This window comes from Geotrypetes seraphini, chromosome 12, assembly GCF_902459505.1.
Source record: "Geotrypetes seraphini chromosome 12, aGeoSer1.1, whole genome shotgun sequence".
NCBI lineage: Eukaryota > Metazoa > Chordata > Amphibia > Gymnophiona > Dermophiidae > Geotrypetes > Geotrypetes seraphini.
In genome coordinates, this window is record NC_047095.1 from 3,114,215 (window position 1) to 3,126,378 (window position 12,164).

At 37.5% G+C, this 12,164-nt stretch overlaps 1 protein-coding gene across 1 annotated transcript in view; it reads right to left on the reverse strand.

Annotated features, from left to right (window-relative positions):
- ASPM (assembly factor for spindle microtubules) overlaps positions 1-12,164 on the reverse strand; it is a 222,198-nt gene that overhangs the window by 13,478 nt on the left and 196,556 nt on the right. Inside the window, exon 21 of the mRNA XM_033916408.1 lies at positions 1,179-1,355. Coding sequence (XP_033772299.1) covers positions 1,179-1,355 — 177 coding nt within the window. The remainder of the gene's footprint in view (positions 1-1,178; positions 1,356-12,164) is intronic.

Sequence of the window (12,164 nt, forward strand, 5' to 3'; positions counted from 1 at the left end):
AACATAGGCACCGAGACCAAAGGTAGGTGGGTCGGAGGTGCAGCAGTGCGCTCCTTCGGGGGCGACCTCGAGGAAGAGTATTCCCTACGTGAGGAGGCATGCTTAGATTGATGTCTCGAAGACGCCGACGAGGCGGCGCTAACATGACACTCCGAGATAGGCTACTTCGCTGGCATACCTGAGGAAGGAAGAGGAGACTTACCTGAAGCCGGAGTAGCAGGAGGGGCCAAGGCCGGAGCCTTCGAGGCCGACGGGGACTTCGAGGCCGAGGCACCCAACGAGGGCGTCGAGGCCATTCCCGCAGGATCCATGGGGCCAAAGAGTTGGAAAACCTTGGCCACCCGTCTACGAAGAGCCCGCGGTTGTAAAGTCGCACAACGGGGCCACGACTCAGCGCGGTGCTCCGCACCCAGGCACTTCACACACCAACGATGAGGATCGGTGATGGAGATAACCAGGTTGCACTTAGTGCAGTTTTTAAATCCGGAACGAGGCTGGAACATAAGAAATAAAGAGAGCCGCGGCCCTGGTGGCCAAAGGAAGACCGGGAACCCAGTCAAAAATATACAAACTGAAAAAATTGAAAATAAAGAAAATGAAAGACGCGAGCACAGCAACTCAAAAGAAACTAACGAAATAAGCCGCGGTGCAAGAGGGACAATGAGATTGCGCGAAGCAAGGGAGCAGTGCTTCTGGCTCCGCGGAAAACAGAGAACTGAGGACATGCTGAGGAGAAGCATGCTTTAGGCAGGGCGGGAGGGGCATGCACGCATGCACAGGCCAATCGCAAGCCTGAAGGTCTTCGAGCAATTCTGCTTGCGAAAACGTCCGCTAGGGGCCTCCGTCGGTGACGTCACCCACATGTAGAGAATATGCTGCCTGCTTGTCCTGGGATAAAAAGGAAATTTTAAGTTATTTAGCTTATTTTAAATATGCTTTTATTCAAGCTGTGTAGGTTTATATCTAAGTTTCAGAATGATATTTTTAGGCCATTAATAGTATGGATAACTCTCAAGCTTAAAGGAAGAGAAGCTATAATCTAGTTATGGAAAGGGTATATAATATTCAATAAATTTGGAGATACAGTATCAAACTTATTTTTTAACTTTGTAAGAATCTTTCAAACAGATCCCACAAGGGCATAATGTTAAAAAAAAAGAAAAAAGGGGAAGACTTACCAAAGCTGTCCTGGAGTCTAGCGCAAAGATGGCCAATAAGCAGCAGCTCTTAGTAAATATGCTTCCACCTTTATGTGCAACTTTGTCACCAGCTCTTTCTCTATATATCTGCATTAGTTCCAACAAAGTGTTCACAGAATTTTCCACATCATATACAGCTTTGGTAGTCTTCTCATACTTAAAACAAAATAAACCCATTAATAGATATGTTAGTTCTCTGTGAAAATCTTTCTACATCAGTCAGAAACCCTTAAAAGTCAGTAGTTCATGAAAGAGATTTGTATGCAGATCTCTCTCATGAATATTCATTGTGGATATCCTGAAAACCTGACTGACTTGGTTGCCCTCCAGGACCAGGTTTGGGAACCACTGCTTTAAGTATTCACCATTCCATTGCAAGTAGCAGACAGAGGACCCAGAAACCTGCAACAAGCAGAGGACCAACATGACCATCCAACTTGTGTTTTTTTCTACCATGATCACCCAAATAATTCCCAAACATTATACGCTAAAACTAAAAACAGGATAACCAACTTCAGCTGAAAGCAAGAAGAAAATGTGAGAAGGATTTTCTAAACTGGTTTGGAGAATTAAAAGGAAATGTCAAAGATATCATTCAACGGAAGAAAAAGCCTCAGGTTTATTCCGGCAGGGCATAAATGCTCAAGCCTCCTCCACCCACATCATCGACATAAAAAACTTCCTTGTATATTCTCCACGGAAGTTTTTTATGCCGATGATGTGGGTGGAGGAGGCTTGAGCATTTATGCCCTGCCGGAACAAACCTGAGGCTTTTTCTTCCGTTGAGTTAATACTCTCAGCCTTATGAGTGGAGCAAGTTTGTGATTATCATTGATTTATCCACTTTCATTATTTGTAAATTTAGTAATACTGTCAAAGATATACCAAAGCCCCACTAACCTGGAAACCAGAGACTTATCAAAGTAATATAGAGAATATGCAATATGCAATTTGAATCATTAGTCAAAAACAAGTATCACCCAAATTTGCTTCTAGGAGGTATAAAGAGAACTCCAGGCTGTCACTCTAGCAATACGAAGACTTCCTATGTAAAAATGGTGGATACTGCATGCATAATGTGTCTCAAAAGTTCTTGCTACTATTTTATATTTAGCCTTGTACTGTATAATTTAGTTTCCAACCACTTTAGAAATGGATGACTGGCAATAACCTTAGGAATAAACATAGATTCACAAAAGACCTTAGGTCCATATTAATAATTAAGATACTCTTTAACATCTAGACCAGTGTTCCTCAACCACTGGTCCATGGACCAGTGCCGGTCCACAAAAATTTCATCATTGAGGCCCCACTTGAAATATTGTGTTCAGTTTTGGAGGTCGTATCTTGCCAAGAATATAAAAAGGTTTGAAGCGATCCAGAGGAAAGTGACAAAAATGGTAGGGTGTTTGTACCAAAAGAAGTACAAGAGACTAGAAGACCTCAACATGTATACTCTGGAAGAGAATAGGGACAGGGGTGATATGATACAGACATTTAAATATGTAAAAGGTATTAATATAGGACCAAATCTTTCCAGAGAAGGGAAATTGGTAAAACTAGAGGACATAAATTGATGTTGAGGGGTGGTACACTTAAGAGTAATGTTAGGAAATTATTTTTCATGGAGAGGGTGATGGATGCCTGGAATGCCCTCCTGAGGGAGATGGAAGGAGAGCAAAACTGTGATGGAATTTAAAAAAGTGTGGGATGAACACAGGGTATCGCTAATTAGAATATGAATAGGCAAACTTTCATGGTCTGAATCCTGCAACGGAGGAGGGGCGTGGCTTACCGCGCACACAAATGGACGTGTGATCGCGGCGCTCCTCTCAACTAGGCAACAGATTAATATAAATTTTCCCCTTTAAGTTGATTTTTTAAGAAAAATCAATTGCTGATTGAAAAAACTTAAATATATATCAACGGAGACAATTTGATAATACCGCCGGTATTGAAGAAAGACCTGAAGGGAAGGAGACAAGTAAGGCTGTTGTTTTTTTTGCCGGCTTTTCTCTATGTTGATGCGGCACGGAGGTGAGGATGGGCTATTAAAAATTGAACTGACTAACAGTAAAAAAAGTTAAAAGAAAGACCGATCTCGTTGTGAGGCCGTTGTCAGTTGATTTCTGGAACTGTGGCGGTTTGATACAGCCCTCTCCTGCCGGCGCTGAGTCGGAGCCCTGGGGGCGGAGAGTCAAGGAGATCAGTTAATCCTTCGCCGGTTTTCTTTTTGTGATATAAAGAAAGACATTGGAAAGACTGAAGGCAGACTATTGAACATTAAATTAGCCAACAACAGAAAAGAAAGAAAAAAAAAAATATTTCTCCCTTCAGACTGATTTTGGTTGAGGGCTGGTGCCTGTCAAAGATAAAAATATGGTAGTTTGATGTAGCCCTCCCCCGCCGGTGTTAAAGCAAAGCCCTGAGGATAAAAAACCAATTGTTTTCTACTGTGCTGAATGACATCAAAAATAACTGTGGAGAAATAAAACCGGCGAAAACTGTGGCAACTGATACTACCCTCCACCTGACGAATCTAAAATAAAGCTCTGAAGGAATAAATGCCAAAAAGAAAATCTGTTATTTCCTCACTGGCAAAACAGAGAAAGAAAAATTAAGAGCTCCTTTTTTCTCAATTTAAACTAATCTTGGTGAGAGGACAGTGCCTGTCAGTTTGAAATTAAGGCAGTTTGAAATAGCCCTCCTCTGCCTTTTTTGAAGAGAAATCCTGAGGGTAAGGAGCTGTGTGACATTAGAAAAAAAAAAAAAGGGGAAAAAAGAAAATAGAAAACTGGTGAAAATTGTGCCAATTGAAACTACCTTCCAACGAAATTAGACAGTAACCCTGAAGGAAGGGATCCAAAAAAAAAAAAGTTTGCTATTTCCTCAACAGCATAGCATCGAAGGCAAGCTATTGTACATTGTTGTGGACAAAAATCTCACTGAGCATAAAGATTGTGGAAAAGGTAAAATCTGTAAAAATATAAAAATAGATTCAGGAATATGGCAAGTACCAGACAAAATAAAAATGAGGCTGGTACGTCAGCAAAAAGACAGAAGCAGGATCAAATTACACCAAGTAAGATCCCACTTCCTGCTGAAGAACCTGATATATTGAGTAAAGCAGAAGTTATGGAAGAACTGAGACAGATTAAACAAATGCTTAAAGAGACTGTGACCAACATGGCTGAAATGAAAGAAGAAATACTAAATATCCATAGACAAATGGAAGTAAATAATAAAAGAACAACTGTCTTAGAAACTAAAATGGAGGTCATAGAAGGTGAAGCAAACAGATGCAAAAATGACAGTCTGGAACTGAATAAATTGAAAGATCAACTGGAAGACTATGAAAACCGAGGAAGAAGGAAAAATATTAAACTTTTTGGAATACAAGAAAACTTGGAAGGGAAAAATGCTATACAATTTCTAGAAAACTACAATTTCTAGAAAACAATTTCTAGAAAACTACAACTGGATCTAAAACAACCACTAGAAATAGAAAGGGCGCATAGGATCCCAGTAAAAAATATAGAAAATCAAGGCAGACCAAGACCACTAATATTCAAAATGCTTAGATACCAACAAGCAATAGAAATATTAAATGCTGCCAAGAAAGACAAAAATCTAAATTACAAAGGATCCAGAATATGGTTTTTGCCGGATTTTGCTAAAAACACAGCAAATAAAAGAAAGAGACTAGGATATAAATACGGATTATATTATCCGGCAAAAATGAGAGTATCATCTGGGGATAAATCTTTGTATTTTGAAGATCCAGAAAAACTAAAAACCTTTCTTTCAAAATCAGAACCTATGTCATTTTAACATAAAATATCAAGATAGGTTTTGATGACATTGTGAAAAATTATAAAAATATGAGACATTGAAATACTGAAGAAAGAAAAGACAATAAAAATATAAAGAGAGAAAGTATAAGATATAGGAAAATATCAATACCATATTAAATATATGTTTAAGATAAAATTTTACGATGTAAACTATAATACTAGGGAAATATAAATTAAAAATTGATGAATGAATAAAGATACATTAATGAAATGTTAGAAGTAAAAAATGACTAAAGATATTAAAGGTTAATATAGATAGATAGAAGGGGATATTGATTGAATATTGGTTGCCTAGAGGGGAGGGGAATGTTCGGGTTGCAGTTCCAATGTGTGTTCTTAAGCAGTCATTATATTGGGTGGGAAAGGGAGGGAAAAAGATGGTATTTATTAGAATGATTAAGGAGAAAGTAAATAAGGGAATGGATACTTCAAGGGTAAATATGTGTGTCATAGAAAATATTTTTTGGATTTTAAATATGAAAGAAGAAGGGAAAAAGATTATACTGATAAGTTTTAAAATATATAATGTTTTTTAAGATATACTCTATTAATGTCAATGGCCTGAATCATGTAATCAAAAGAAAAAAGATATTAGCATTTTTAAAAAATCAAAATGCGGATATTTACTGTCTGCAGGAGACCCATCTTAATACAAAAGAATCACAGGTGGGTGGGTAAAAGAATGTTTTTTTGCTCCAGCAGAGGGTAAAAAAGCAGGGGTAGCAATTCTTATAAATAAAAAATGTATGGCCAAGATTAAGGTAATAAATTTAGACCCACATGGAAGATGGATACATGTTGATATAGGTATGGGAAATAATGCCCTGACGTTGTTTAATATATATGCCCCTAATTCGAATCAATCAGAATTTTTTTAAAAATTACAGAATATGTTATTACCACTGGCTGCTTCTAATTTAGTGGTGGCTGGAGATTTTAATGCTGTAATGGATCCATTATTGGATAAAAAACCAAGTAAAAGTATAAAATCTTTAGGTTTAGATAATCTGGCTCAATCATGCGATTTAAAAGATATATGGCGTATTCTTCATTTTAATGATCAGGAATTTTCATTTTGTTCACAGGTTCATAAATCATTTTCAAGAATAGATTATATTTTTGTTTCAACAAATGAAGTGCAACAGGTGATTAAAGCTTCCATAGATCCTATTATTATTTCGGATCATGCGGGAATATGGATAGAATTACAATTGGATAAATTGGAAAAGGGTAGACCTCTTTGGAGATTTGATAATGCACTGCTTGTGGATGATAAATTTTTGGAAAATTTTAAAACACAAATTAATGATTTCTTTCAAATGAATTTAGTGGAGGATACATCTATTGAGAATGTATGGGATGCATTTAAAGCAACTATGAGGGGTAATATTATATCATATTCAGCTTTTATTAGGAAACAAAATAAAATTCAATATATAGAATTAGAAAAAGAAATCAAAATATTAGAAGCTAAATTGATAAACAAATGGGAAAATGAGATATTGCAAGCTCTTTTGAAAGCAAAAGGTAAATATAATGAAATATCTTCAAAAATGATAAGAAGAGATTTGTTTTCCAAACAAGCAGTGTATTATGGAAATTCTAATAAGGCGGGGAGATTATTGGCAAATTATCTTAAAGCAAAAAAAAGGAAAACTAATGTTAATGGGATAAAAGATGATAATGGTACAATAACAAATCAAACAGATATAATTTTAAAACAATTTCTAAAATTTTATAAAGATCTGTATTCTTCCGAGCCTTATTTGGAGAGACAAAAAGATGGTAAAATTTTTTTAGATTTAATTAATGGACCTAAGGTTCCTGATCATATAAAACGGAGTTTAGATGAACCTATATCATTAAAAGAATTAGAAACAGCATTGAGATCTCTTAGAGTTGGATCCGCTCCAGGTGGTGATGGTTATACAGTAGAATTTTATAAAACATTTCAAAATATCCTTTCCCCACATTTACTAAATTTATATCAAACACAACTAGAGGAGCGCAGGGAGAGGGGAGACATGATTGAGACGTTTAAATACGTCACCGGACGTATAGAAGTGGAAGATGACATCTTCCTTCTTAGAGGCCCCTCAACCACAAGAGGGCACCCGCTCAAACTCAGGGGCGGAAAATTTCACGGCGACACCAGGAAGTATTTCTTCACGGAGCGAGTGATTGATCGGTGGAACGGGCTTCCAGTGCAGGTGATCGAGGCCAGCAGCGTGCCAGATTTTAAGAATAAATGGGACGCCCATGTGGGATCCCTAAGAGGGTCAGGGCAAAACACTAGCTAATCTTAAGGGGAGGGTCTATAGTGGGCAGACTTGATGGGCCTTGGCCCTTTTCTGCCGTCATCTTTCTATGTTTCTATGTTTCTAACTTATAAAAGGTGATATTAAAGGTACTATGGCTGAATCAATAATAATTGTTCTGCCTAAGCCAAATAAAGATCCTACTTTGGTTTCAGACTACAGGCCTATATCTTTAATAAATGTAGATAATAAACTTTTGGCGAAAATTTTGGCTTTGAGATTAGCCAAAGCTCTCCCACATATTATAGATATGCATCAGACTGGTTTCGTTGCTAAAAGACATTCCTCTAATAACTCTAGATTATTGTTTCATATGTTAAATTTATCAAAAAAAATAGATGAACCGACTTTTACAGTTTCCTTGGATGCAGAAAAAGCGTTTGATAGGGTAGAATGGAATTTTATGTATCAAGCTTTAGAATGGTTTGGTATAGGTTCTGGATTTATACAAATGGTAAAAACTTTGTATAGCTTCCCGATTGCAAGATTAAATATTAATAATATGATATCTGATGGATTTCAATTGCGAAGGGGAGTTAGACAGGGTTGTCCTTTATCTCCTTTGTTATTTGATGTTATATTAGAACCCTTATTGTTAGCAATACAGCAAACGGGGGAGATACAGGGTATTCCATATTCAGATATGGAATATAAAATTTCGGCTTATGCTGATGATATTTTGCTTTATTTGAAAAATCCGGAATCTACCTTATCTTCTTTATTGGAATTAATTGATAAGTTTGGTAAATTTTCAGGTTATAAAATTAATTGGAATAAATCTGAAATTATACCCTTAAATGTTCATTGTGTAAAAGGATTATTTAAAGATTTTCCGTTCATATGGAAGGAAGAAGGATTTAAATATCTTGGCATTCAAGTTAAAAATACAATTGAAGATACCGTAAAAGAAAATGAAAAATTTGTATTAAAAAAAGTTACGGAGTTGTGTGAGCAATGGAACCCTTTACATATTTCTTGGTGGGGGAGAGTTCAAACTATTAAAATGATGATCTTACCTGTAGTTTGCTACCAAATGAGTATGATACCTATTTATTTTCAGGGGTCCTTTTATAAAAAGCTTAATAGTATTTTAACAAAATTTCTTTGGCTTGGTAGAACACCTAGAATAGCTTTAGTAACTTTGCAAAAATCAATTAAGGAGGGAGGGGTAAATTTTCCAAATTTTTATAGGTACCATCAAGCCTATATTCTACGTCAGGGTATGTATTGGATCCTCCCAGAACTTATAGATAATGCACCAGATTGGTTATATTTGGAATGGCGCCTTATGTTTCCCCTAAATTTAGTTCACCTTCCAAGTATTAACATGCCTAGAAGATACAGAGAAAATAAAATATTAATGGATACTTGGAAAACGTTGAGATTTATAAGTAAATTAACACCTATCCCAATAAACAAATCAACTAATCAATCTCTATGGATAAACTCCAAGATCAAAATTGGCGGAGCTCAAATCCTTTGGAAGAACTGGATTATTGCAGGCATTAGATCTCTAGATGACGTTATTTCAGAAGGTAAACTGCTGGATTTTTCACAATTGCAACATAGATTTGGTCTTAATAAAACACAAAGTTTTAAATGGTTGCAATTGAAGCAGGCCATTCAGGTAGGGTTCCCTGAATGGAAAACATTGAATAATCAATATAGTTTAAAGTTCTTATGTTTTCAAGCAGACTTCCTAGGACATCAAGCCGCATTGTGGTATAAATTAATATCTGGATATTTGAATAAAAAACCAAAAAATGGTCTAAGAGATATTTGGAGCATTGAGATTAAGCATCAAATTAATGCATCTCAATGGCCACTAATTTGGTCTTGGAGAATGAGATGTACAGTGTCAGCATCTATGAGACAAACTTGGTTCTTTTTATTACATAGAGCTTTTTGGACCCCTACACGTTTGCAAAAATTAGACAGTTCTAAGTCCAATAAATGCTGGCACTGTAATCTGGAACCAGGGACATTAGATCACTTACTGTATCATTGTCCCTACATTAAAAGTTTTTTGAATTCAATTTGGCCACAAATTAATAAATTGATGGAAAATCATATAGCAATATCATATGATACAGTATTATTTGGAATGATGATGAGGAAAAAAAGTCAAATTTCACCAGAAAATAACAAGCTTTTATTAATTATGACAGGGGTTGCCATTCAGCATATAACCAATAATTGGAAGAATTATAATAACCTAAATTATACATTTTGGTGGAATACAATATGTCATATATTTAAAATGGAAAGAACAATAGCAATACAAAGAGGGACATATACTAAATTTATAAAAATATGGGGGCCATTGACAAAATACTGCAATGAATAAATAGCAGGATTTTTCTTCTTCTTCTCTTCTTTTAAATATCTTCTTTGTGACACACATAGAGGGGGGGCAGTGAAAATAAAATTTACATAATAGGCTATAATATGATATACAATATGTAATGTATGATTAAAAAGTAATAGAAGGGTGGGGGGAGGGAGAGGGGGAAAAATATATTTAGAATATGATGTATTAGATATAAAAGTGATATTGTGTATTTATCAATTGTATTTTAATATTTTGTACACTTTATGTAAAACTTGAAAATAAAAAATAATAAGGAAAAAAAAAAAAAAAAAATGAATCCTGCAACGGAGATGGTTTGGATGGGGCTGGAGTGAGCTTCAATGACAACTTCAGTAGCTGGAATCTAAGGACAGTACTAGGTAGACTTCTAAGGTATTTGGTCCAGAAATAAAGAAAAACACATTTTAATTTAATCATGACATTATAATGCATGCGATTACAGGATAGATTGGATGGACCATTCAGGTCTTTATCTGCTGTCATTTACTATGCTACTATTAATGACTGCAAGAGAATAAATTAACTATAGTAACTAATTACTGGTATACATCCCAGAATGCTGATAAAATGAACTTGCAGAGCTATTGTTAGTAATTTTTCACTAAAATACAGCATAGTACCAGAAGACTGGAGGGTGGCCAACGTGATGCCAATTTTTAAAAAGGGTACAAGAGGCGATTTGGAAAATTATAGACCAGTGAGTCAGATGTTGGTGCCAGGCAAAATAGTAGGATTAATGAGAGAAAGCCAACATGGATTTAGTCAAGGGAAATCTTGCCTAACCATTCTGCTGCACTTCTTTGAAGGGGTGAAATAACGTGGATAAAGGTGGATATTGTGTATTTGGCTTTTCAAAAGGCATTTGACAAAGTACCTCATGAAAGACTTCTGGGGAAATTAGAAAGTCATGGGATAGGAATTATGGATTAAAAGCCGATTGAAAGACACTTTTAAAAAACTTTAATGAAAATCCAAGATAGCCGCCGCGGGTGCCGATTTTGCCATAAAACGGCCCGGGAAAAGCACAGAAAACTCAGAAAAACAGCGATTTTACAGGTGGGGGAGACCAGGGCATGCAGGGAGAACAGCCAAAACCCTGATTTCAGCACCCCCCCCAAAATCGCCAAACTCGAGTGCACACAGACCCCACAGAGACATGTGCTGCAATAGAAATCAATGGCAAGCCAGCAAAACAAAGAGCAAGCAAGGAGATCAGTACCTCAGGAGCTGAAAAACTAGATTTCAGGTCTTCTGACCACCTCACCTTCTGTCATCTCAGATAGCTACTAGCAGGACACCTTGGGAAATTCAGGGAAGACATGCAGTCCAGTTCTGATCCCGACGTACTTCCATGGAACCGCACAGCCTGCACTCTACCCCTTAGCGGACGAACCCGGGATGAGATGGCTCCCGATCCTGGAGACCCGATCCAATCTGCAGACTGTCTAAGGGGCTTACTGCAGTTTTGCTAACAGAGCACCCCCCAGAAGGAGAAATTAGGTTCTTACCTGCTAATTTACTTTCTTTTAGCTTCTCCAGACCAGTAGAGGTTAACTTTACGAATGGGTATATATCTAATCATGACCAGCAGGTGGAGACTGAAAACAAAACTTTGGGACAGTATATACTATCCTCCCTTCTCTATTTCCCTCAGTCTGCCGAATAGCCAAGCAGAACCAAGAACTGGAAAACAGGAAGAAAACAATACTCCGAACAGGAGTAACAAATAACATACCCAAATGCTGTTGGAAAATGCAGAGGAGAAATACCCGAAGGAAAATGTCCCCACAGCTCGCCAGCTAAGCCAGCCGAGCCACAGCCGCTGTTCTTTAATTCTCCCCGGCCCTAGAAAAATACTAGAACCCGCAGCAAAAAACAAAAACTGCCTGCGAAAACAGCCCCAACAACAACAACAACAACAGACAGGGTGGGGACCTCTACTGGTCTGGAGAAGCTAAAAGAAAGTAAATTAGCAGGTAAGAACCTAATTTCTCCTTCTTTAGCACTCTCCAGACCAGTAGAGGTTAACTTTACGAATGGGACGTACCAAAGCAGTCCCTCTCACGGGCGGGACCCCCGAAGGGCCGATACCAGAACACGCTCACCGAACACCGCGTCCCGACGCGCCTGAACATCTACCCGATAATGTCTAACAAAAGAATACAAGGAGGACCAAACCGCAGCCTTACAAATATCCACCGGAGGCACGAGCGACGACTCAGCCCAAGAAGCCGCCTGACCCCGAGTGGAATGAGCCTTGAGAAACTCCGGAACAGGCTGCTGTTTCAGAAGATAAGCGGAAGCAATCGTCTCCTTGATCCAGCGCGCAATAGTAGCCTTAGAAGCGCCAGCTCCCCGACGAGGACCAGCCAGGAGGACAAAGAGATGATCGGACTTCCGGAATTCCTGGGTCCGCTGCACA